We start from the raw sequence: 23194 nt of genomic DNA on the forward strand, positions 1-23194 counted from the left end.
CCTAGTTATGTGGCTCGCTGGAACACTGGTCTCAACAGAATTCAGCTGTAGACTCTCCCAACAGTACAGCCCCCACTTTCCCTAGTACTGGTGCCAGTGCCCTGTGAACTGGTACCCACTTCTCACACACCAGTCTTTGAGCCACACATTCACCTCTCTCATCTTATTTACCCCATGCCCATTTGCACGTAGCTCAAGTAATAATCCAGAGATTATTACCTTTGAGGTTCTGCTTCTTTATTTGGTGCCTAGCTCCTCATACTGACTATGCAGAACCTCTGTCCTGGATCCCCCCCCCACAACCCACTGCAAGTTCCCCTCCAGCCCTGAGCAGATATTCCGAACTCTGGCACCAGGCAGAAAACACAGCCTTCTGGACTCTCTCTCTCTTTGCTGCAAAGAACAGTGCCAATCTCCTTCATTATACTGTTTCCTGCTACCACTACATTCGTTCTTGCTCCCCCACCCCCCTGCTTGAACAGCTTCCTGAACCATGGTGCCTTGGCCAGTCTGCTCATCCACCCTGCAGATCTCACTTTCATCCACACAGGTTGCAAGCACTTCAAATCTGTTGGACAACTACAAAGTCTGAGGCTCTGCTACGACTGTCTGCTCTGTTCCTTTACCTGCCTTATTCACAGTCACATCCTCCTGTCCCTCACTGTTGACCAAAACAGTGATGAAGCCTGCAGATTAACACAAATGCTACACAGAATCATACAGAACAGAAGGAGACCAATGGCTCATCAAATTTGTGCTATTCACAAAGTCTCCTGTGACAGCACCTTCTGAACCCATGACCACTACCACCAAGGAGGACAAGGACAGCAGATGCATGGGAACTTGCAAGTTCCCCTCCAAGCCACACAGCATCCTGACTTGGAGCCAAATCACCGTTCCTTCACCGCCAATGGGTCAAAATCCTGGAATTCCCTGACAGAATTGTACAAGGAGATTCAATAGCTTTGGTTAAGAGGAAATGAAGCCATGAAGCTAAAAAAAGTGCCATCATATGGATGTGGACTAAAGAAGAGAGATACTAGATGCGAATGAAGTGGCAGGATAATGAAAATATTGAGGACAAGATCAATTGCAAAAGAAGTCATGTGACTTTCAACAAGTTGTTGCCTTAGTGCTGTGAGCTGGTCAAGAAATAAGAGCAGTGGGAAACAATACTATGTAGCTGCGTGATAACAATGCAATAAAAGGACCTTGCAGCAAGAGGGAAGGCAGGAGATGTAGGGGAAATTTACAAAGTCAGAAGAGTTGAGTAGGAGCTCTTGAAGGAAAGGGGTGATGACATAGTTTTGAAAGGACTGGAAGCAAAGCATGATAAAGAGAGGTTGACAATCTGAGTCAGTATGGAGAGTTCAGAAATGAGGAAGAGGTTGGAAGACAATCAAGGGAGGAAGTGGTAGCTTTATGGAGGGAGCAAGTCCAATAAGAACTTCAGCGAAGAGAGCAAAAGTACTGCAGGTTGTACTAGGTTAACAAGGAGTAGAGGAGATTGAGTAGAGGGCAGGAAGTGATTAAAGAAAAGGCCAGTGTATGGGTTTTGATTTGAAAACAAAGCCAAGAATTCTCAAATCCAGAATTAGAGTTGATGATAAGTCTATAATTCCCCCAAAAATTTTGATAAACCCATAAAAGCAGGCAAAACATTCCATCATACCACAAAAATGCTTTGGAGTTTATGAATAATTTAGCCCTTCAGCAAGCTTACCTGTTGCTTTCTGACGAACAATATTTCTGGCCTTTTCAACTCCTGGGGCACCAGAGGTAGTTGCACTTCTAAATCGCATATGCTCTTGTGTGCCATCAGCTTGACTTCTCCAACTCAGAGAAAAGGACCTACCTACTCCAGTTACCTTGCTGAGATCTTGATGTACACCTTAAAAGTTAAGGATGCATAAAATATATTAGGTTTAGTCGTACATATTATGAACAATTGGTTAAATGAATTAGGTATAAATATGGCATTCCTGCACAACAATCTAACATATGAATTCCACAAATGGTTTATAATGCACTGAACTGTGAATGTTGGATATTCGTAATAAAATTTAGGTCTAATTGTCATTATAAAATTACACTTTTTAACTTCAATTTTTACCACATTTTGGACTGACAGGGAAGCAAGAGCAGCAACCCTCAATCTTGTACAATCTGCTGTCAGGCACTTTGTCACCTCCATCACAATTCAAGAACACTTTCATTGTGACAACACAATGGGATATTTGATAAAAACAAAAATAAAAACAAAAAAACTGCGGATGCTGGAAATCCAAAACAAAAACAGAATTACCTGGAAAAACTCAGCAGGTCTGGCAGCATCAGCGGAGAAGAAAAGAGTTGACGTTTCGAGTCCTCATGACCCTTCGACAGAACTTGAGTTCGAGTCCAAGAAAGAGTTGAAATATAAGCTGGTTTAAGGTGTGTGTGTGGGGGGCGGAGAGGATGTTTGATAACAGGAGTACTTTCCATCAAGCATACTGATGGCAACATCTAGCATTTCCTCCATCTCCCAAAAGCACAGCCTTCCAATTATAAAAATAATTCATTCATGGGATGTGGGCATCACTGGCTAGGCCAGCATTTATTGCCCATCCCTAATTACTCTTGTTCAGAGGGCATTTTGGAGTCACATGTAGGCCAGACCAGGTAAGGATGGCAGATATCAGAAGGGTTTTTACAATAATCAACAGTGGTTTCATGATTGAAAACAAAGCCAAGAATTTTCAAATCCAGAATTAGAGTTGATGATAAATCTATAATTCCCCCCCAAAAATTCATAATTCCAGATTTTTTATTGAATTCAAATTCCACCATCTGCCATGGTGGGATTTGAACCCGGATCTCCAGGGCATTACCCTGGGTCTCGGGATTGCCGGTCCAGTGACAATACCACTACGTCAATAGTGGTATTGGCCAATAGTACCAATACCACAACCTCCCCAAATAGCGTACATAAATAAGTTTGATTACCTCTCCCTCTTTGCTTCTTTTCCTTTTGCTCACTTAGCTTGTCCAGTGGTAAATTATTCATATCCAGACCGTACACACATCTTGCCAACACCACAGTAAGAGATTCCATAATTTTTGCCCATTCAGTAATCAGTTCACTCCAGGCAGTGAGAGAAGACAGTACAGATAGCAGCTCATCCCAAAGTTCTCGTGAGATATACACACTTAAATTAGCCCGGATCCAGGCGACAATGAGAGTCTATAGAAACAGAAAATAGAAGAGTTATGATGTTATAATTAATTCTTTTAAAGATTGACTACAATGGAAGGTAAGTAGTACAGGGACAACATAAGGCTAAAAGATTATAGTGAACAATACGAAAAGGCTTTACTTTAACCATAATTGCACCCAGGTAAAATACAGCATAGTAACCCAATCACGATAGGTCACTTCACCACAAATAGCAATTAACATGGAACATCTTCGTAAGGTGCAAGAAACAGCAAATCGGGAGCTATAAGAATCCACTACTCATTTACTACTTTATGTAGTGTTTTGTAGTGTGATACCTGTTACTTAATTTTATTACAGATACTTATACAGTAATTATCTAAATTTCACTTTAATTGGGTACTAAATTGACTGCCCTCCTTCCCATATCAAAGCAAAACAAAAAAATTCAGTCTTTTCATGTGTTCAAGTTGGGTCAACACTTTCATGGTGCCGTCATTCTATATGTACTTGTCTGAGGTATTTGAACGTGCTTATGTTAGTTGGATAAACTAGTTATCCAAATTACCCTCCTGCTGGCATTGTAGAACACAACGTAGGGATGCCAGTAATTATTTTTTAATTTGTTCACAGGATGTGGGTATCACCGGCTAGGCCAGCATTTATTGCCCATCCCTAATTGCCCTCGAGAAGGTGATGGTGAGCTGCCTTCTTGAATGGCTGCAGTCCACAATGTGTAGATACACCCATAGTACTGTTAGGAAGGGAGTTCCAGGATTTTGACCCAGTAGCAGTGAAGGAACGGCAATTTGGTCCAAGTTAGGATAGTGTGTGACTTGGAGAGGAAACTTGCAGGTGATCGTCATTCCATGCATCTGCTGCCCTTGTCCATCTAGGTGATTGAGGTTGTGGGTTTGGAAGGTGCTGTTGAGTGAGTCTTAGTAAGTTACTGCAATGCTTCTTACATTTGGTACACACTGTTGCCACTGTACGATGGTGTTGGAGGGGCTGAATATTAAAAGGTGGAGGGAGGGATGCCAATCAAGGGGGCTATTTTGTCCTGGATGGTGTCAAGCTCCTTGAGTGTTGTTGAAGCTGCACTCATCCAGGCAAATGGAGGGCATTCCATCACACTCCTGACTTGTGCCTTGTGGATGGTGGACAGGCTTTGGAGGGTCAGGAGATTAGTTACTCGCTGCAGAATCCCCAGCCTCTGGCCTGCTTTGTAGCCACAGTACTTATATGCCTGGTCCAGTTCAGTTTCTGGTCAATGGCAGCCCCAGGGCGTTGACAATGGGGATTCAGCTATGATAATGCCATTGAATGTCAAGAGGAGATAGTTAGATTTCTCTTGCTGGAGATAGTCATTGCCTGGCACTGTGTAGCACGAATGTTATTCCCCACTTATCAGCCCAAGCCTGAATGCTGTCCAGGTCTTAGTGCAGATTGACACAGACTGCTTCAGTATCTGAAGAGTTGCAAATAGTGCTGAACATTGTGCTTCATCAGCGAACATCCCCACTTCTGACGTTTTGTTGGAGGGAAGGTCATTGATGAAGCAGTTGAAGATGGTTGGGCCTAGAACACTGCTCTGAGTAGCTCCAGCAGTAATGTCCCAGGACTGAGATGGTTGACCTCCAAAGACCACAACCGTCTTTCTTTGTGCTAGGTATGACTCCAACCAGCAGAGTGTTTCCCCCCTGATTCTCATTGACTCCAGTTTTGCTAGGGCTCCTTGATGCCACACTCGGTCAAATGCTGCCTTGATGTCAAGGCTAGTTACTCTCAGCTCACCTCGGGAGTTTAGCTCTTTTGTCCATGTTTGGGCCAAGGCTGTAATGAGCTCTGGAACTGAGTGACCCTAGCAGAACCCAAACTGAGAGTCAGTGAGCAGAGCAAGTGATGCTCAATAATTGTCGGCAACTCTTTCCATCACTTTGCCAATGAACAAGAATAGACTGATGGGGCTGTAATAGGTCGGGTTGGATTTGTCCTGTTTTTTGTGGATGAAGCTGGGCAATTTTCCACATTGCTGGGTAGATGCCAGCATTGTGCGTGAACTGGAACAGCTTGGCTAGTTCTGGAGCACAAGTCCTAGATGCATTGCATCTACTTCTTTGATATTCACAACCCTTTGCATCTTTAACATTTTCATGTGGTGGTCTCAACACAGCATAAAATTCCTTGTAAATAATCCATCACAAATGGAGGATAGCCGCATTACTCCTGTATGATGTTGCTCTTCAAATCTTCCAGAGACCACAACATAAAATGATTGTGCCTATTATGTCCAGAAAATACAAGCTGAATAATGTTCTTGCTTCATAGCCAGTAGTCTCATTATTGCTGACATTTCCTAGACTTTGTAAAGGCATCATTTGCCTTTGAATAAAGGTTAAAGAGTTGCATGAAGGTTAACAAAGACAGGAGATAAAAGGCAATTTTAAAAAGTGCAAAGATTTTGAAAGAATTGTAATATAAATGTGGAATATAGTGCAAACATGATGCATATGCAGAGATTCAAGGGAATTTACAATAAATTTATGCATGCATGATCATTGTTGAGATCGAGAAACTTACAAGCATTCTACTGTTGAAAAAGGATTCACCAATGTAAAAAAATCACAATATCACAAAAAGCAAATAAGCTTAACAAGATTGGTGGACTGCTAAAAATTAATATTCTTCTGAATTAATATTCTCTGAATTCTTCAGAGAAATTCTTATGCCCTGGGCATTTTTCCCCATGTTCTTTGATGTGTGCTGCTCTAGACTCAAATTCAGACAGATTGCAGTTGTATTACACAGTTTGGGCACAGCAGAAAGGATGTACTGGAAGGAATATTCACACTTTTGATTCAATAGTTCATTTGTGTTAAAATTAAGCAGAAACCGCTTTGAATGAACAGAAAAGTCATGGCTATCACTGAAAAATTACATTTTTTGGTTGAAGCTTTTGGTCTTGCTCTCATTAGGACAATTTGCAAGAAAATACCAATGTCAAGGGAAACAACGTATTTATACTGTATGAGAAGTGTGTGCTGATTGGTTGGCAAGTGGACTCTGATTGGTAGAGGCAGCTGTTTAGCTGAAACAAGCACAATGAATGGTTGTCATTTTGTTTAACTGAAACAGATGTAATGTGTGTACACACATTGGGTCTGTTTCAGTTAAACAAAATAAGTAACAGCCATTCGCTGGTTCATTCCTCAGGGCAATGTTTTGACCAGAGTCAAGCTGCCTGGTTTAAATTTTAAATAATGCTTCGCAGTTAACTGTCAGTCACCATCCTCTAGTACATTCTCCATGGAACCAGCTCTAAAGGCCAGAATTCTGTCAAGCCAATGAGGTTCTCAGCCACTGGTTGGAGAACTGGCAGGGAAACCCCATCAGTTCCATGGGGGAAGCCCAATGGAATCAAGTGCTCTTCAGGCACTTAAACTGCCACTGACGGGCTTCCCCACGATTAAGGTCCCCAGCGACAGAAGTCCTGCCCGCCGAGAACTGCTGTCCAATCAGAGGCCAGCAGCTCCTCGTGTCCTCAGCACCAAAGGGAATAGTGGTTGCTGACAGCAATGCACACACCAAAGGTCCGTGATCATTGTGGGACACCTGGCCAATGGTGAGTGAAGGCAGGATGGGGATCATGGGGTGGGAGGTCACTGGACGGGGGAAGTTGGAGGCAAGGGCAGGAGGGGTGGCTTTCAGCTACCCAGCCCCCTCCTCCCTACCTTTCCTGATGCCGCGTCCCTTGATCATGCACAGAGTATCTGACAACGAGGGAGCCCACCCCACTTTCCGGGAAGCCACTGGCAAATCCAACAGGGTTTGCTGGGTGGCCTTCGGGAAGCACGGGAAAACCATGCGACTCTGATTTAATCCTTGAGCCACCATTAAATTACGGTGGGGTCAGGGTTAATGAGTGTCAATTAGTTTACCAATGAGTTTAATCGACAAACTACCGGCGACAGTCGAGAAGTCTGTGTCACCCCCTTCTGCCTTCCGATTTAATCGGGGGGAGGTTTTACAGCTGCTGGGAGACTATGCGGAGCCTCTCTTGTGATTAAGTGGGCTTTGCCACTATGTTTCTAGCTGCGGCAGGCTGCAATCAATCTAGCTCAGAACTTAACAAATTTTTACAAAAATTGCAAAGATAAAGCTCAAGATGAAATATTTTGGAAATTAAGAAAACCTAAATTTCAAATAAATTTAGGAAATTTTTCATTTGAATGAGTGTTAAAATATTATTTTAAAAAGGATCGGGTTGCAAAATAAATGTACAGATATAATCAACCATCTATTTCTGCTGTCAGGGGATGTGAGAACAACTGATTTGGAAGCAAGAATTATTATCTTTTAAAACGCAATATATGCTCGTGCCAAACTAGGAAAAACCTCAGACAATTTAAAAAGAGAGTCTCCTGACTGATCAGGAAAGAGCTACTCTTAAGTGGGTACCCGACACACACTGTTGGAAATCTCTTGATTCAATTCCAATCCTGTAATATCATTTTAAGGCACTAATACAAGACAGGATATAACCCAAAATATTGACCTTCACTAAACACCACAGATAACACAAGCTACATATTTTCAACCAGAAGGGCCAGAGAGAATCTACAAGAACCAGTTGGATATCTATCAACACTACTCATATTAAACTGGCATGGTACAATCAGCAACAGAAACTCTGTTGCTCAACATCCGATCTGTCAGTTTCCTCTCCTGCACTCATGAATAACGTGAAACTGGATATTCCAATGACATTAGTTTGCACTTTTTAAATACAAATTGATAACTTCTACGGATATACAATATCTACACATAAACAATGCACAAAATGTTGGTGTATGATAGGTTATCTCCATATTTATACATTTTACCCGGAAAAGTAGTCCAGCCATTTGTTCTGCAAAAATATCACATTTGTGCAAATCCTGTTGCTTTTGCATAATTGTTTCTGTGATCCTGAGCAACACTTGCAAAAGTTGCTCCCTATAAAAAGATTAATATCCAGTCATTCAAAAATATACTAAGAGCACATCCAAATTAACAATAGAAGATATTTTTTCCCAATTTCTGGCCCCTGCTGGGAGCATGATGTCTAATTGGGGGATGCATAATTTTCTGAACAATTAATTTTAAGGGTAAGAGGGTGTGCCGTGGCAAAATGAATTTCCAATATGCACCAGTGCGCGAGATTTTCCATCAGGTGGTGGTAGTCAAAAATTGGTCTCTATTATAGTACTGTACAAGGTAATCATTTTCCAAAATCAACTGCTAGAGCAGCAATAAATTTCAGGGAAAAATGCAAAATGGTTCCATAACCCTGGCAGTAGAACCTTGCGTTTATGTTCTAAGGAACTCATCCTGACTCCGAACATCTGCTGACATTTCAACACAGCAATGAGCAAGTTAAGGCAAGCAATTTGCATTAGAAGGATGTTTCACTGCATCTTAAATGTGGCAGGGGAATCGTATTTTTAAATATTGTCAGGAGGACACCACCAAATTAACGTTGGCCGCAAGGAGTCATAAGAAAGTGGAAAAATATCTGTTTTTTAAATAAAGAAAATCTGCAAAGTTCAAGTTAGTCAGAATCAGCTTAAGAATTTATTTTGGCCTTAAATACATAACAGAAATCAACATCAGTCAATTAAAATCTACATTAAAAGTGTGCTGTCACATATCTGAGGCAACCTTGCACAAGTTTACTCATTCAAAACTATAAAGGTACAAATAAGGAAAATATAGAAATAGTACAGCCTGATGGCTAAACTCACCATGTCTTCTTGCTCATGGTTAATTCCATGATCATGTGCCGATAGATACTCAAGACTGCCTTGCACACATCAATCTGCTCTTCTAGGATCTTTGAGATGTCAGTGCAGGGTTCCAACAGAAACACATTTGCAGAATTTGTCAAAAATACCTTTTAAAAATATATGTAAATATTACTGTCAAAATTTGTCAAGAGTATCATTGAGCTCCATAGGAACAACCAACTCCTATCAACACTTGTTACTAAAAGTTAGTAATGCATGATATTGTTTTGTTAAAGCAAAATATCAATTGCACTCTCTCCCAAAATCTTTTACTTTCGGAGCCATTTTATATAACCTCCACACACCCTGTTCCCTGAATAGTTTAAACAATTGGAAACAAACAGCCTAAAAATTACTGGCCTCTATAGCAGTTTTAACAAACAGGATCATAACACCAAAACAAAATACTGCAGATGCCACAAATGTGAAATAAAAACAGAAAATGCTAGAAACAGTCAGGTCAGACAACATATGTTCCAGAGGGCTACAGAGTTAATGCTTCATGTCGATAATCTTTCATCAGAACTGGAAGATGCAAGTGATGGACAGCTTTTAAGTATAGACTGGGAGAGCAAGCGTATTTCCTGTAGAAATCAAGGGTCACCCAACTAGCTGCACCCAGCGAGACCAAAGCACATTGCATGATATGTGAAAGCAACTCACTGGGCACTGTAATGCTACACGATGGAGTTAGGCATTCTGAAACACTCCACAGCAACATTACAATCAAAGATGTGTCATCAGTTGAGAATTAACAGAGACCATACATTTCACTGTGGGGAGGGAATATTTGAGATAGAATCATTTCCCGATAACACTTTCCAGCAGCCAGTTTCAAAAATAAAACATTATCAGAGGCCCAGAAGCAGACCGCCTATATGGAAAGGGGGAAGAAGCTAAAAAGTGTCATCCTTATCAAAAAAATTAGATCAGCTCACAAAAGAACTCAGTCAAACACTTACCTGCAATGTTGATTGAGTGCCAGCCTGAACATTTACATTTTCCTCTTCAAAAACACAGCCCCGATTGATAGCATTTGTAAAAGAGTATGTTCTTCCCCAGCTAGATGTGCGCCGGTGCCTTGGCTGCTGAATGCTCTTTAAAAGCAAAAACAAAAAATGATTTTATGTAACACTAATGTTGAGATGTGCAATCCTCAAAGTAGAACAAACCTCTTCTCCAATTTTCAAACGATCTACCTGCACTGACAAATAGCCAAGGTGTCCATCATTCCAGAAGCCATCAGCTATCACTGTACCATACAATAAACTGCAAATTTGTGTAGATGGATTATGTATGAATAAATTTAATCCCTATAATGCCAAATCTGGAAATTTGCTTAGAAAAACATTTATAAGCCAGATTTCAGCATTGTATAGTAAGATAGTAGTAAGCCATTCTTCTATAAATACTATTTTCCTTCCTTTTTTTAAGTATCTACTTTCTTTTTATTTCTTATAACATACACACATATATGCGTTATTGTCAAAGATATAATGAGGGCAACACACAAACTAAACAAACTAAAGACATTCACACACACACACATGAATGACGTGTGTGTAAGATAATTGAACATGAACATTAACAAGAGAAAAGAAACTACATTTATGTCGTTGTTTAGTACATCTCTCTAACATTCCAAACCATTTAGCGTTCAATTACTTACTTAGAATATTATGCATGGAAAAAGAAATGGCCATTTGATCTTCCACAAACAATATCTAATCTACCCTACCAAGGAATCTATATCCATGTATTTAGTTTCCAGGAAAAATATTCTATAAGTTTCTAATTACCATGCAGCCCTCTTAAAAGACGACAAATCTGAATGCACAACTCATTAAAGTTCTTAGAAATATAAGTAAACAACGTTGGGCCAAGGGGAACGGCCGACTTGCATTTATATAGTGATTTTCACGACTGCATAACAACCCAAAGCACTTTAGTCAATTAATTACTTTTGAAGTGTCGTCACTGTTTTAATGTTGGAAATGCAGCGGCCAATTTGCACACAGCAAGTTCCCACAAACAGTAATGTATAAATGACCAAAATAATCTGTTTTTGTGATGTTGATTGAGGGATAAATATTATCCATAACATCAGGAATAACTCCCCTGCTCTTCTTCAAAATAGCAACATGGAATCTTTTACATCTACCTGAAAGGTTAGAGGGGGCCTCAAGTTAAAGTCTCAATCAAAAGACAGTGCTTCTAACAATGCAGCATTCCCTCAGTAATGCATGCATGGACTTCCCACAAATAGAACAGGCTCTTCACAAAGTGTTGTTCCATCTGACAATTATAGAAATTACAATTCCAAACTGAATACTTGGTGTAGAGGTTGACTTCTCACAGGGTTTTGAGGGGAGTAGGGAGTCTGAATGCTTGCAAGAGATGTTACACTTTTCCACTACTGATCAGTGTTTGACGCTGAAGTGGCTAAGTATAACATGACAAACTGCACAGTATGCTCCTGGCACAAAAACGCCTTAAACCCATGCGCAGAGACTCAATCCACTGCTGCAGCTATTGAATGGATCATTTTCACTCAACCGTAAACCCTCATGGCTGCCTCAGAAAGACTTTCATTCCAACACTTATGACTTGGGTTAAATGCAAACCCTAAAAGAGACAAGAGATTTGAAGAATATAGGCAGGCCAGGAAATCAACACTATCAGTTTCGAATACTCAAGTACTATATTAGCCAAGAAAACATAAATGACATGAAAAATTAAAAAATGGTTAAGTGCTACAAAACACATTTGAAAATTCTTATGTGCTTACCTCATTGTTAGCAGTTAGTGTTACAGAAAGATTCTCTGGATGGTCAATTACATCATCATCCATTTCCATCTTTTCTGGCTCTGCCATAAATGGAGGTTTGTTTTCTTGTAAGATCCATTTTCGATAAACCTTTACAACTTTTTTTATTGCTGATGCTTCACATGATGGCAGTAGAAAACCCTGGAAGAAAGAGACCAATTAGATACATGAGTTCTACTAATTTTCACTGTTGGTTAGAAAGGCAGCTGCGAGGAAGCAAACATTTATTTAATGATATGTGAAACCAAACATACAAGAAACACCTCTGATTGATCGGCTGGCTGAAACTTATCCAATAATTTATGAATTGACAAATTCAAAAAATTTGTTTTCAAAAGAATAGGCTGTAACAACAGGAATTTCTTTAAACTAATCTGAACTACAGGAAGAAATATGAAGATTAATTTATGTTGGGTGACATAGGATGGTAGGGGATCACCCATGTGAGCAGTCATGGCGATTTAGAAGCATTTTGCTCGAATACCCTTTATTTTCAACAATTCATCAGGTTTGTCTTTTAATCATTAGAAGGATCAAGAAATGAAGAAACACCAAATCAGAACATGCATTACGTAACTATGTAAGGGGTGAAACTGGAATTTGGGGGGAAATATTGCACATATGGCTGAATGTGTTTTTAAATGATGGCAGGTTATAGTGACTAGTCAGTTTATAGATCAAAACCTGGTTTCCTAAACCATTTCCCATTTATTCAAGTAAGTTTGCTATAATAATTAACAGGCACTTTGTTGTGAGGTTCAATTCTGAAGCAGTTTTCTTTGATACTTCACTGTACTAAAGGAATTTCACAGCAAGTAGTAACACCTGTTAAAGGCAATTAGACTGAATTGACCTGCCATGGATATAAATGCAACCAGCTTGGCCTAAATAGCCAAGTGGTTATGGTACTGGGTTTGTAACCCCAAGATCAAGAGTTCAAATCTCACAATGGCAAACTATGAAACAATGTAACTTCATCTGAAACAGATGGAAACAGGTTTACTCAAAAGAGTATCAAGAGTTCAAATCTCACAATGGCAAACTATGAAACAATGTAAGTACATAATTTGCCCGATCTCGTCTGATCTCGGAAGCTAAGCAGACTCAGGCCTGGTTAGTACTTGGATGGGAGACTGCCTGGGAATACCAGGTGCAGTAGGCTGGCTTGGCCTAAATAGCCAAGTGGTTATGGTACTGGGTTTGTAACCCTAAGATCAAGAGTTCAAATCTCACAATGGCAAACTATGAAACAATGTAACTTCATCTGAAACAAATGGAAACAGGTTTACTCAAAAAGAGTATCAAGAGTTCAAATCTCACAATGGCAAACTATGAAACAATGTAACTTCATCTGAAACAGATGGAAACAGGTTTACTCAAAAGAGTATCAAGAGTTCAAATCTCACAATGGCAAACTATGAAACAATGTAACTTCATCTGAAACAGATGGAAACGGGTTTGCACTCGAAAGCGTTACATCAAGAGTTCAAATCTCACAATGGCAAACTATGAAACAATGTAACTTCATGTGAATAGGAAAAGATGGAAATGTGTTTGTACTCGAAAGAGTTATAAATGCAGCCTCAGTTTTATTTTCTGAAGATGCAGAAAATTTGGATTTATTTTAAAGTGCTAGCCAGGACCTGCAACTAAAGCACCAAAGCATACACAGGCAATCACAGCCTTGCATGAAAGCTAAAAACTTGTACAAGGGGCTCAGCTGTAAATTTGCAATTAGGAAATGGGAGACACGGGCGGGGACACGGGATAACTCAATTAAATGGAGAAATGGGGAAGGCCATTTCGCACCATCTGATAGCCATCTTCAAAAAAGACAATGCCCAGTCTCTGCATTGCAATTACCGTACAAGAACACGATTATCAGCCCACCGGTGGGGGGGAGGGGGGGGGGGGGGCATTGTGCTATGGCCTTTGTCTAACTAATACCATTAAGTTGTAACTGGTAATAAAAGATATATAAACTGTGCTCATTCGAACCTTGAAATGCCTGGGGGACCAAGGTCTATTCCAACTTGTGATATAAAATGGAGATTTGAAACAATGCACCAAACTAGCCAAAAATTCTGGTGAAACACTTAAAAATGTTGTAGCCCACACTGAAATAAACAAGAGCGAAATCTTGAAAATTGGAGTCCCGACCCGAATGTGAGAACACATACCTCTGAGGGGCGCACAGATCAGAGGGGAGACTTCAGCCTGTGTGAGACGGAGACCAAGTGAGTATATTTGGGAATCTGGCTCAAAGTGTGATGAGCTAACTGGCCATGACACTGTGGTACAGGAAGCCACTCAAGTGAGGGGAACAAAAAGGAATAGAGTGGCAGTAGGGGATAGTATAGTCAGAGGGATTGACACCATTCTCTGCAGCAAAGAGCATGAGTCCAAACATCTTTGGAGCCTGCCTGGTGCCAGGTTGTGGGGCATCTGCTTGGGGCTGGAGAGGAGCTTGCAGTGGGAGGGAGGACACAGTCGTCATGGTCCATGTAGGTACTAACGACAGAGGCAGAGCAAGGAAGGAGATTCTGCATAGTCAATATGAGGACCAAATTAAGATGCAGAACTGCAAACATCATAATAAAATGGCCATTAAAGAGTACGGAGAGAGAGGCGAGAGGCCATTAAAGAGTACGGAGAGAGAGGCGGGAGGCCATTAAAGAGTACGGAGAGAGAGGCGAGAGGCCACTAAAGAGTACGGAAAGAGAGGCGAGAGGCCATTAAAGAGTACGAAGAGAGAGGCGAGAGACCATTAAAGAGTACGAAGAGAGAGACGAGAGGCCATTAAAGAGTACGGAGAGAGAGGCAAGAGGCCGCTAAAGAGTACGGAAAGAGAGGCGAGAGGCCACTAAAGAGTACGGAGAGAGAGGCGAGAGGCTACTAAAGAGTACGGAAAGAGTGGCGAGAGGCCATTAAAGAGTACGGAGAGAGAGGCCATTAAAGAGTACGGAGAGAGAGGCCATTAAAGAGTACGGAGAGAGAGGCTATTAAAGAGTACGGAGGGAGAGGCTATTAAAGAGTACGGAGGGAGAGGCGAAAGGCCATTAAAGAGTACGGAGAGAGAGGCGAGAGGCCATTAAAGAGTACGGAAAGAGAGGCGAGAGGCCATTAAAGAGTACGGAGAGAGAGGCGAGAGGCCACTAAAGAGTACGGAGAGAGAGGCGAGAGGCTACGAAAGAGTACGGAAAGAGAGGCGAGAGGCCATTAAAGAATACGGAGAGCGAGGCGAGAGGCCACTAAAGAGTACGGAAAGAGAGGCGAGAGGCATTAAAGAGTACGGAGAAAGAGGCGAGAGGCCATTAAAGAGTACGGAGAGGCGAGAGGCCATTAAAGAGTACGGAGAGAGAGGCACGAGGCCATTAAAGAGCATGAAGGGGAAAAGCACACGAAGAGCAGCTGATTGGTGAGTAGGATTGATGAGCATTTCTAGGCTTTAAGGTAAAAATAAGGTCTTTAGTTTGTGTTCAGGCACCAATCTTCTTTTCTCTTTTTCTTAAAAATAGCCAGTTAAGTATAGGATCAATACTGGTGTTAAAAAAAATTACAATAAAGTGTAAAGACCAGGGGATTCATGAAGTGTAAAGAGCAGGGATACTAGAGTAATTAATTAATTTAATTAACTACCCATAGTGATGGCAGGTCAGGTGATGTGTTGCTGCTGCAGCATGTGGGACCTGCTGGACACCAAGGTGATCCAGAGCAAACACATCTATAGTAAGTATTTGAAGCTCGAGGAACTTCGGATCCGAGTTGAGGAGCTGGAGTCCGAGCTGCAGACATTGCGCCACATCAGGGAAGGGGAAAGTTACCTGGACACTCTGCTCCAGGAGGCAGTCACACCCCTCAGATTAGGTCATTCGAATTTGGTGTGAGATCAGGGGCAGGAGTGTGAGACTGCAGGTGAAGCAGGTATGGGGACCCAGGGGGTAGCGTTTGAGGAGCCTGGCCCCACAACTGTCTGACAGTTACATGGTTCTTGCAAGCTGCAGGGACGAGAATGGGGCTGCAGGGAGGATGAGCTAACTGACCACAGCATTGTGGTACAGGGAGCCATTCATGTGGGGTGAGGAAATAGGAGCGTAGTAGTGGTAGGGGACAGTGTAATTAGGGGGACAGATACTGTTCTCAGCAGCCGTGAGCGTGAGTCCTGAAGGTTGTACTGCCTACCTGGAGCCAGGGTTAAGAACATCTCCTCAGGGCTGGAGAGGAACTTGGAGAGGGAGGGGAGGGATCCAGTTGTCGTCACCCACATTGGTACTAACGACATTAATAGAACTAGAAAGGAGGTTCTGCTGAAAGAATTTGAACAGTTCGGAGCTAAATTAAAAAACAGAACCTCCAAGGTAATAATTTCGAGATTACTACCGGGCAAATTGGCATAGGGTAAATAAAGTCAAGGAGTTAAATGCGTGGCTCAAAGATTGGAGTGGGAGGAATGGATTTCAATTCATGGGACACTGGCGCCAGTCCTGGGATAGAAGGGATCTGTTCCGGTGGGATGGGCTTCACTTAAACCATGCTGGGACCAGTGTCCTGGTGAAGCAAATAATTAGGGCTGTAGAGAGGGTTTTAAACTAAATAGAGGGGGAAATACATAAGCTTACAAAGCAAAAGGATATGGGACATTGCAGGACAGCTATTTAGGTAATGATATCCAGAGTGTGACAGGAAGGGGCAGAGTGTACAAATATTAAAAAAAGCAGCAAATAGGGTCAAAGGGGGAAAAAATAGTAAAAAGGCAAAATTAACAGCTCTTTACTTAAATGCACATAGTATTCAGAACAAAATAAATGAATTAACCGCACATATAGGGGTTAATGGGTATGATCATATAGCCACTACAGAGACACGATTACAAGGAGATCTGGGAACTAAATTTTTAGGGGCATGTGACTTTTTGAAAAGCCAGGCAGGAAGGAAAGGGTGGTGGGGTAGCTTTGTTAGTATGAGATGGAATAAGTACAACAGTAAGAAATGACCTTGGATTGGAAGATGTAGAATCCATATGAGTGGAGGTAAGAAATGATAAGGGGAAGGAAGCACTGGTGGGAATAGTCTTTAGGCCCCTAACAGTAGCTATACTGTAGGACAGAGAATAAATCAGGAAGTAATGATGGCATGTAAAAAAGACAGTACATTAATCATAGGTGACTTTAATCTTCATGTAGGTTGGGAAAATCAAATTGGCAGAGGTAGCCACGAGCAAGAATTAAGAGAGTATATTCGGGATAGTTTCTTAGAACAATATGTTGTGGATCCAACCAGGGATCAGACTATTTTGGATCTGGTAATGTGTCATGAGGTAGGTTTAATAAATTACCTCAGAGCAAAAGCTCTCCTAGGAAACAGTGATCATAACAGGGTTGAATTTAGCAATCAGTTTGAGAAACTTGGGTCAGAAACAGCTATGCTGAACTTAAATAAGTGTAATTATAATGGAATGAGGGAGAGTTGGCTGGAGCGGATTGGGAAAGGAGTTTAGTAGAAAAGATGGTTGATGAACAATGGCACACGTTTAAGTAAATAGTTCATGACTCACAATAAAGATATATCTCAGTGGGGAAGAAGGATTCTAGGAAGGGAATAAACCAACCATGGTTAACCAAGGAAGTTAAGGGCAGTATCAAACTGAAAGAAAAAGCATACAATGTGGCAAAGATTAGTGGTAAGCCAGATGATTGGGAAAGTTTTAAAAACCAGCAAAAGATGACCAAAAAAAAAAAGAGGGGGGGGGCAAATATACTTTGAGGGTAAACTAGCAAGTAATATAAAAACCGACAGTAAGAGCTTCTTTAAATATATAAAAAGGAAGAGAGGGGCCAAAGTGAACATAGGCCGCTTAGAGAACGAGGCTGACGAAATAATATTGGGGAGCCAGGAAATGGCAGGGGAGTTGAATGAATACTTTGCATCAGTCTTCATGGTAAAAGACACTAATAGCATTCTAAAAATACTAAATAATCAAAGGGCAAAAGCAGGGGGAGGAAATAAATATGATAATTATCACTAAAGAAAAAGTATTAGGGAAACAAATGCGCTAAAGGTTTGTAAGTCTACTAGGTTGCATCCTAGGATATTAAAGTAGCTGCTACACAGATAGTGGATGCACTGGTATATTCTTCCAAGAATTCTTAGATTCTGGAAAAGTCCCTAAAGATTGGAAAACTGCCAATGTAACACCCTTATTCAAAAAGGGAGGAAGACAAAAAACAGGTAACTCTAGGCCAGTTAGCTTAACATCCGTCACTGAGAAAACGTTAGAGTCCATTATAAAGTACATAATAGCAGAGTATTTATAAATGCATTATATAATCAAGCAGAGTCAGTATAGCTTCATGAAGGGGAAATCATGTCTGACAAATTTATTAGTATTCTTTGAGGAAGTAACAAACAGGATAAATAAAGGGGAACCAGTAGATGTAATATATTTGGATTTCCAAAAGGTGTTCGATAAGGTACTGCACATAAGGCTACTTAATAAGATAAGAGCCCATGGTATTGAGTTAGTACAATAGCATAGATAGAAGACTGGCTAACTAATAGAAGATAAAGTGTTGGGATAAGGGGGACATCTTCAGGATGGCAACATGTAACTAGTGGAGTGTCACAGGGATCAGTGCTGGGGCCACAATTATTTACAATATATATTAATGACTTAGATGAGGGAAGTGAATGCACTATTGCCAAGTTTGTGGATGACACAAAGATAGGTGGGAAGGCAAGTGGTGAGGATGACGCAAGGAGTCTACAGAGAGATATAGACAGGTTAAGGGAGTGGGAAAAACTTAGCAGATGGAATACAATGTGGGAAAATCTGAAGTTGGAAGGAAGAATAGAGGAGCTGAATATTACTTAAATGGACAAAGACTGCAGAAAGCTGCAGCACAGAGGGATTTGGGCATCCTCATGCAAGAATCCCAGAAAGCTAATATACAAGTTCAGCAGATAATAGTGAAGGAAAATGGAACGTTGGCCTTTATATCAAAGGGAACAGAGTATAAAAATAGGAAAGTCTTGCTAAAACTATACAAGGCACCAGTTAGACCATACCTAGAATATTGTGAACAGTTTTGGTCCCTATCTAAGGAAAGATATACTGGCATTGGAGGCAGTCCAGAAAATGTTCACTATGTTGATCCCAGGTATGGAAGGATTTTATGAGGAGAGGTTGATCAGGTTGGGCCTGTACTCATTGGAGTTTAGAAGAACGAGAGGTGACCTTAATGAAACATAAGATTCTTAGGGGGCTTGGGATGCTGGGAGGTCGTTTCCCCTTGGGGGATAGTCTAGGACCAGAGGGCATAATCTCAAGGTAAGGAGTCACCCAATTAAGACAGATGAGGAGGGATTTCTTCTCTCAAAGGATAGTGAATCTGTGGAATTCTTTACTGCAGAGGGCTGAAGAGGCTGGGTTGTTAAGTATATTCAAGTCTGAGATAGACATATTTTTAATCAGTAAGGGAATCAAGGGTTATGGGGAAAAGGCAGGAAAGCGGAGTTGAGGATTATCAGATCAGCCATGATCTCATTGAATGGCGGAGCAGACTCGATGGGCCAAATGGCTTACTTCTGCTCCTACGTTTTATGGTCTTAATCTCTGGATTATTACCTGAGCCATGTGCAAATTGGTACAGGGAAAATCAGATTAGGGAGTTGAATGTGTGGCTCACAGACTGATGTGGGAGAAGTGGGTTCCAGTTCATGGTGCACTGGCAACAATGCTGGGGAAAGTGGGATCTGTGCAGTTGGAACGGTCTACGGATGGGACCAGTGTACTTGTGAGCCGTATAGCTAGGGAAGAAGAGAGGGTTTTAAACTAAGCTGTGGAGGCAAGGGGTCAAATTTGGGAAGATGTGGTAAATCAAAGAGCAGAGAAAAGACAAAAGAAAAAGGTAGTATTGCAGGAAATGAGAAACAGGCTGTGACAGGAAGGGATAGAGAGTACAAATCTAACAGTGAATCAACAAATGAAATTTGCAGTGTTCGAAACAAAACAGATGAACTGAGAGTGCACATAGAAATAAATAATTACAATTTGATAGCCATTATGGAGACATGGCTGCAGGAGGACATGGATTAGGACCTGAAGGGTACAGGATATTTAGGAAGGACAGGAAGTGAGGAAAAGGGAGAGGTGGATCTGTTAGTTAATGATGGTATTAGCACAATAGAGAGGGATGACCCAAATTCAGGAAACCAGGATGTGGAAACGGTTTGGGTAGAGATTAGAAATGGTAAAGGCAAGAAGTCACTTGTGGGAGTTGTATACAGGCCCCCTAAAAGTAACCACAGTAGAATGTAGCTGAAAGGAAAAAATAAAGGGAGCTTGTTAGAAAGGCATGGTGATAATCATGAGATTTTAATTTACATGTAGGCTGGAAAAGTCAGGTGGTCAAAAGATAGCCTAGATGAGGAGTACATTGAATGTTTTTGTGATAGTTTCTTAGAACAGCATGTTCTGGAGCCAACCAGGGAGCAGGCTGTACTAGACCTGGTATTGTGCAATCAGATGGCAGTAATTAATGATCTCATAGTGAAGGTGCCCCTAGATAGCAGCAACCATAATATGATTGAATTTTACATTCAAATGAGGGAGAGGAGTGGGTCTGAGACTAAGTTTTTTAACTTAAATGAGGGCAATTTTGAGGAAATGAAAGCCAAACTGGCTAAAGTGAATTGGCAAATTAGGTTAAGGGGCAGGTCAATAGAGAGGCAGTGGCTAATATTTAAGGGGATATTTCACAATGCACAGAATAGATACATTCCAATGAGTAAGGAAAAGTCCAATGGACAGAAACGCCATCCATGGTTAACTAGAAAGGTTAAAGATAGTTTCAAACTTAAGGGAAAAGCATATAATTGGGCAAAGACAGGTGGCAGGTCAGAAGATTGAAAAAATATAAGGGACATCAAAGAATGACTGAAAGATTAATGAGGGGCAAAAATTAGAGTATGAGAGAAAGCTAGCCAGAAATATAAAAACCTATAGTAAGAGTTTTTATGAATAATTAAAAAAAAGAATTAACAAAGTGAGCGTTGGTCCTATAGAAAGTGACTCTGGAGGATTGATAATGGAAAATAAGGAGATGGTAGATGAATTGAACAGGTATTTTGCATCAGTTTTCACGATAGAGGATACAAGTAACATCCCAGAAGCAGTCATAAACCAGGACATGGAAGTGGGGAAGGAAATCAGGAAAATTACAGAGAAGTGGTACTGAGTACATTGTTGGAGCTGTGGGCTGAAAAGTCCCTGGGTCCTGATGGACTTCATCCTCGGGTCTTAAAAGAAGTGTCTAAGTGAAATAGTTGATGCATTGGTTTTAATTTTCCAAAATTCCCTAGATTCAGGGAAGGTTCCATGAGAATGGAAAATAACAAATGTAACTCCTTTATTTAAAAAAGGAGACAGACAGAAAGCAGGAAACTACAAGCCAGTTAGCTTAACATCTGTCATAAGGAAAATGTTAGAAGCTATTAGTAAAGAAGTTATAGCAGGGCACTTGGATAAGCTCAAGGTCATCAGGCAGAGTCAACATGGTTTTGTGAAAGGGTAATCGTGTTTAACCAACTTTTTGGAGTTCTTTGAGGAAGTAACATGAGCTGTGGATAAAGGGGAACGGGTGGATGTGCTGTACTTAGATTTCCAGAAGGCATTTGATAAAGTGCCACATCAAAGGTTATTGCGGAAAATAAAAGCTCATGGTATAGGGGGTAAGATATTAGCATGGATAGAAGATTGGCTGGCTAACAGGAAGCAGTGATCTTTTTCAGGTTAGCAAGATGTAACAAGTGATGTGCCACAGAGATCAGTGCTGGGACCCCAACTGTTTACAATTTAGATAAATGAATTGGATGAGGGGATTGAAGGGCTGGTTGCCAAATTTGCTGATGACACAAAGACAGGTGGGGAAGTAAGTTGTGAAGAGGGCATATGGAGGCTACCAAAAGATATATATAGGTTAAGTGAGTGGACAAAGTGCTGGCAACTGGAGTATAATGTGGGAAAATGTGTAACTGTCCATTCTGGCAGGAAGAATAAAAGAGAAGCATTTATCTAAATGGTGAGGGATTGCAAAGCTCCGAGATGCAGAGGGATCTGGGTGTCCTAGTGCATGAATCACAAAAGGCTAGTATGCAAGTAGAGCAAATAATTAGGAAAGCTAATAGAATGTTATCATTTATTAGAAGGGGAATTAAATACAAAAGTAGGGAGGTTATGCTTCAGTTGTACAGGGGACTAGAGAGACCACATTTGGAATGCTGTGTACAGTATTGGTCACCTTATTTAAGGAAGGATTTAAATGTGTTGGAAGCAGTTCAGAGAAGGTTTACCAGACTAATACCTGGAATGGGCAGGTTGTCTTATGAGGAAAGGTTGGAGAGACTAGGCTTGTATCTGCTGGAGTTAAGAAGATTAAGAGGTGACTTGAGTAAAACATATAAGGTCCCGAAGGGTCTTGACAGGGTGGATGTGAAGAGGATGTTTCCTCTCGTGGAAGAATCTAGAACCAGGGGTCATCGCCCATTTAAAACACAGATGAGGTATAATGTTTTCACTCAGAGGGTCTTGAGTCTTTGGAACTCTCTTCCTGAAAAGGTGGTGGAAGCAGAGTCTTTGAACATCTTTAAGGCAGAGGGGGATAGATTCTTGGTAAGCAAGAGGGTGATAGGTGGGATGCAGATTTCAGGTTACTATCTGGTCAGCCATGATCTATTAAATGGTGGAGCTGGCTCAAGGGACTGAATGGCCTACTCCTGTTCCTTGTTCGTATGAAAACGTTGTATACCCGACACCCTATAAGGAAGTTGCATTTTTTCTGAATGAGGGTTACAGTTTTAATGTTGGAACCTGTTTATTAGTTTTATAAACGTTAACTTATCGCCTACGTACTTATAGCATTTTTCGATTTTATTCCATATTTTTTCTGCACTGCTAATGCTTTGGCATTTTTAAATATATATTTTATGCTATCATCAGCATTTAGCACAATGTTAATTTATCTGCAAATAAAACTCAAAGCATCAGTTCAGCTCCACTATCTAATTAAAATTGCAGTCCATGGTATAGCTGGGCAGAAATTCTCATGCTATACAGCCATAGTCTTGAAGTCATTATGGCACAGAAGGCAGTCATTCAGCTCATCAAGTCCAAGCTGGTACTCCATGGAGCAATCCAGTCAGTCCCATTCCCCTGCTCTATCTCAGTTGCCCTGTCGGTTTATTTCCCTCACGTTCCCAACCAATTTCCTTTTGAAATCATCAATAATCATCTCTTCTACCACCCTTATAGGCAACAAGTTCCAGAGCATTCCCACTTGCTCTGTAAAA

The 23194-nt window shown here is 41.0% G+C and overlaps 1 protein-coding gene across 8 annotated transcripts in view; it reads right to left on the reverse strand.

Annotated features, from left to right (window-relative positions):
- ralgapa2 (Ral GTPase activating protein catalytic subunit alpha 2) overlaps positions 1-23194 on the reverse strand; it is a 554472-nt gene that overhangs the window by 369749 nt on the left and 161529 nt on the right. For all 8 annotated transcript variants that reach the window (XR_005942422.1, XR_005942420.1, XR_005942421.1 and 5 more), the window contains exons 11-16: positions 11810-11989; positions 9984-10118; positions 8980-9128; positions 8080-8191; positions 2986-3223; positions 1724-1891 (exon numbers count right to left, since the gene is read on the reverse strand). Coding sequence is in view for 5 of the 8 variants with exons in the window: in XM_041183014.1 (XP_041038948.1) it covers positions 1724-1891; positions 2986-3223; positions 8080-8191; positions 8980-9128; positions 9984-10118; positions 11810-11989 (982 nt within the window). In the remaining 3 variants the exon portion in view is untranslated. The remainder of the gene's footprint in view (positions 1-1723; positions 1892-2985; positions 3224-8079; positions 8192-8979; positions 9129-9983; positions 10119-11809; positions 11990-23194) is intronic.

Source organism: Carcharodon carcharias, chromosome 2 (assembly GCF_017639515.1).
Source record: "Carcharodon carcharias isolate sCarCar2 chromosome 2, sCarCar2.pri, whole genome shotgun sequence".
NCBI classification, from domain to species: domain Eukaryota; kingdom Metazoa; phylum Chordata; class Chondrichthyes; order Lamniformes; family Lamnidae; genus Carcharodon; species Carcharodon carcharias.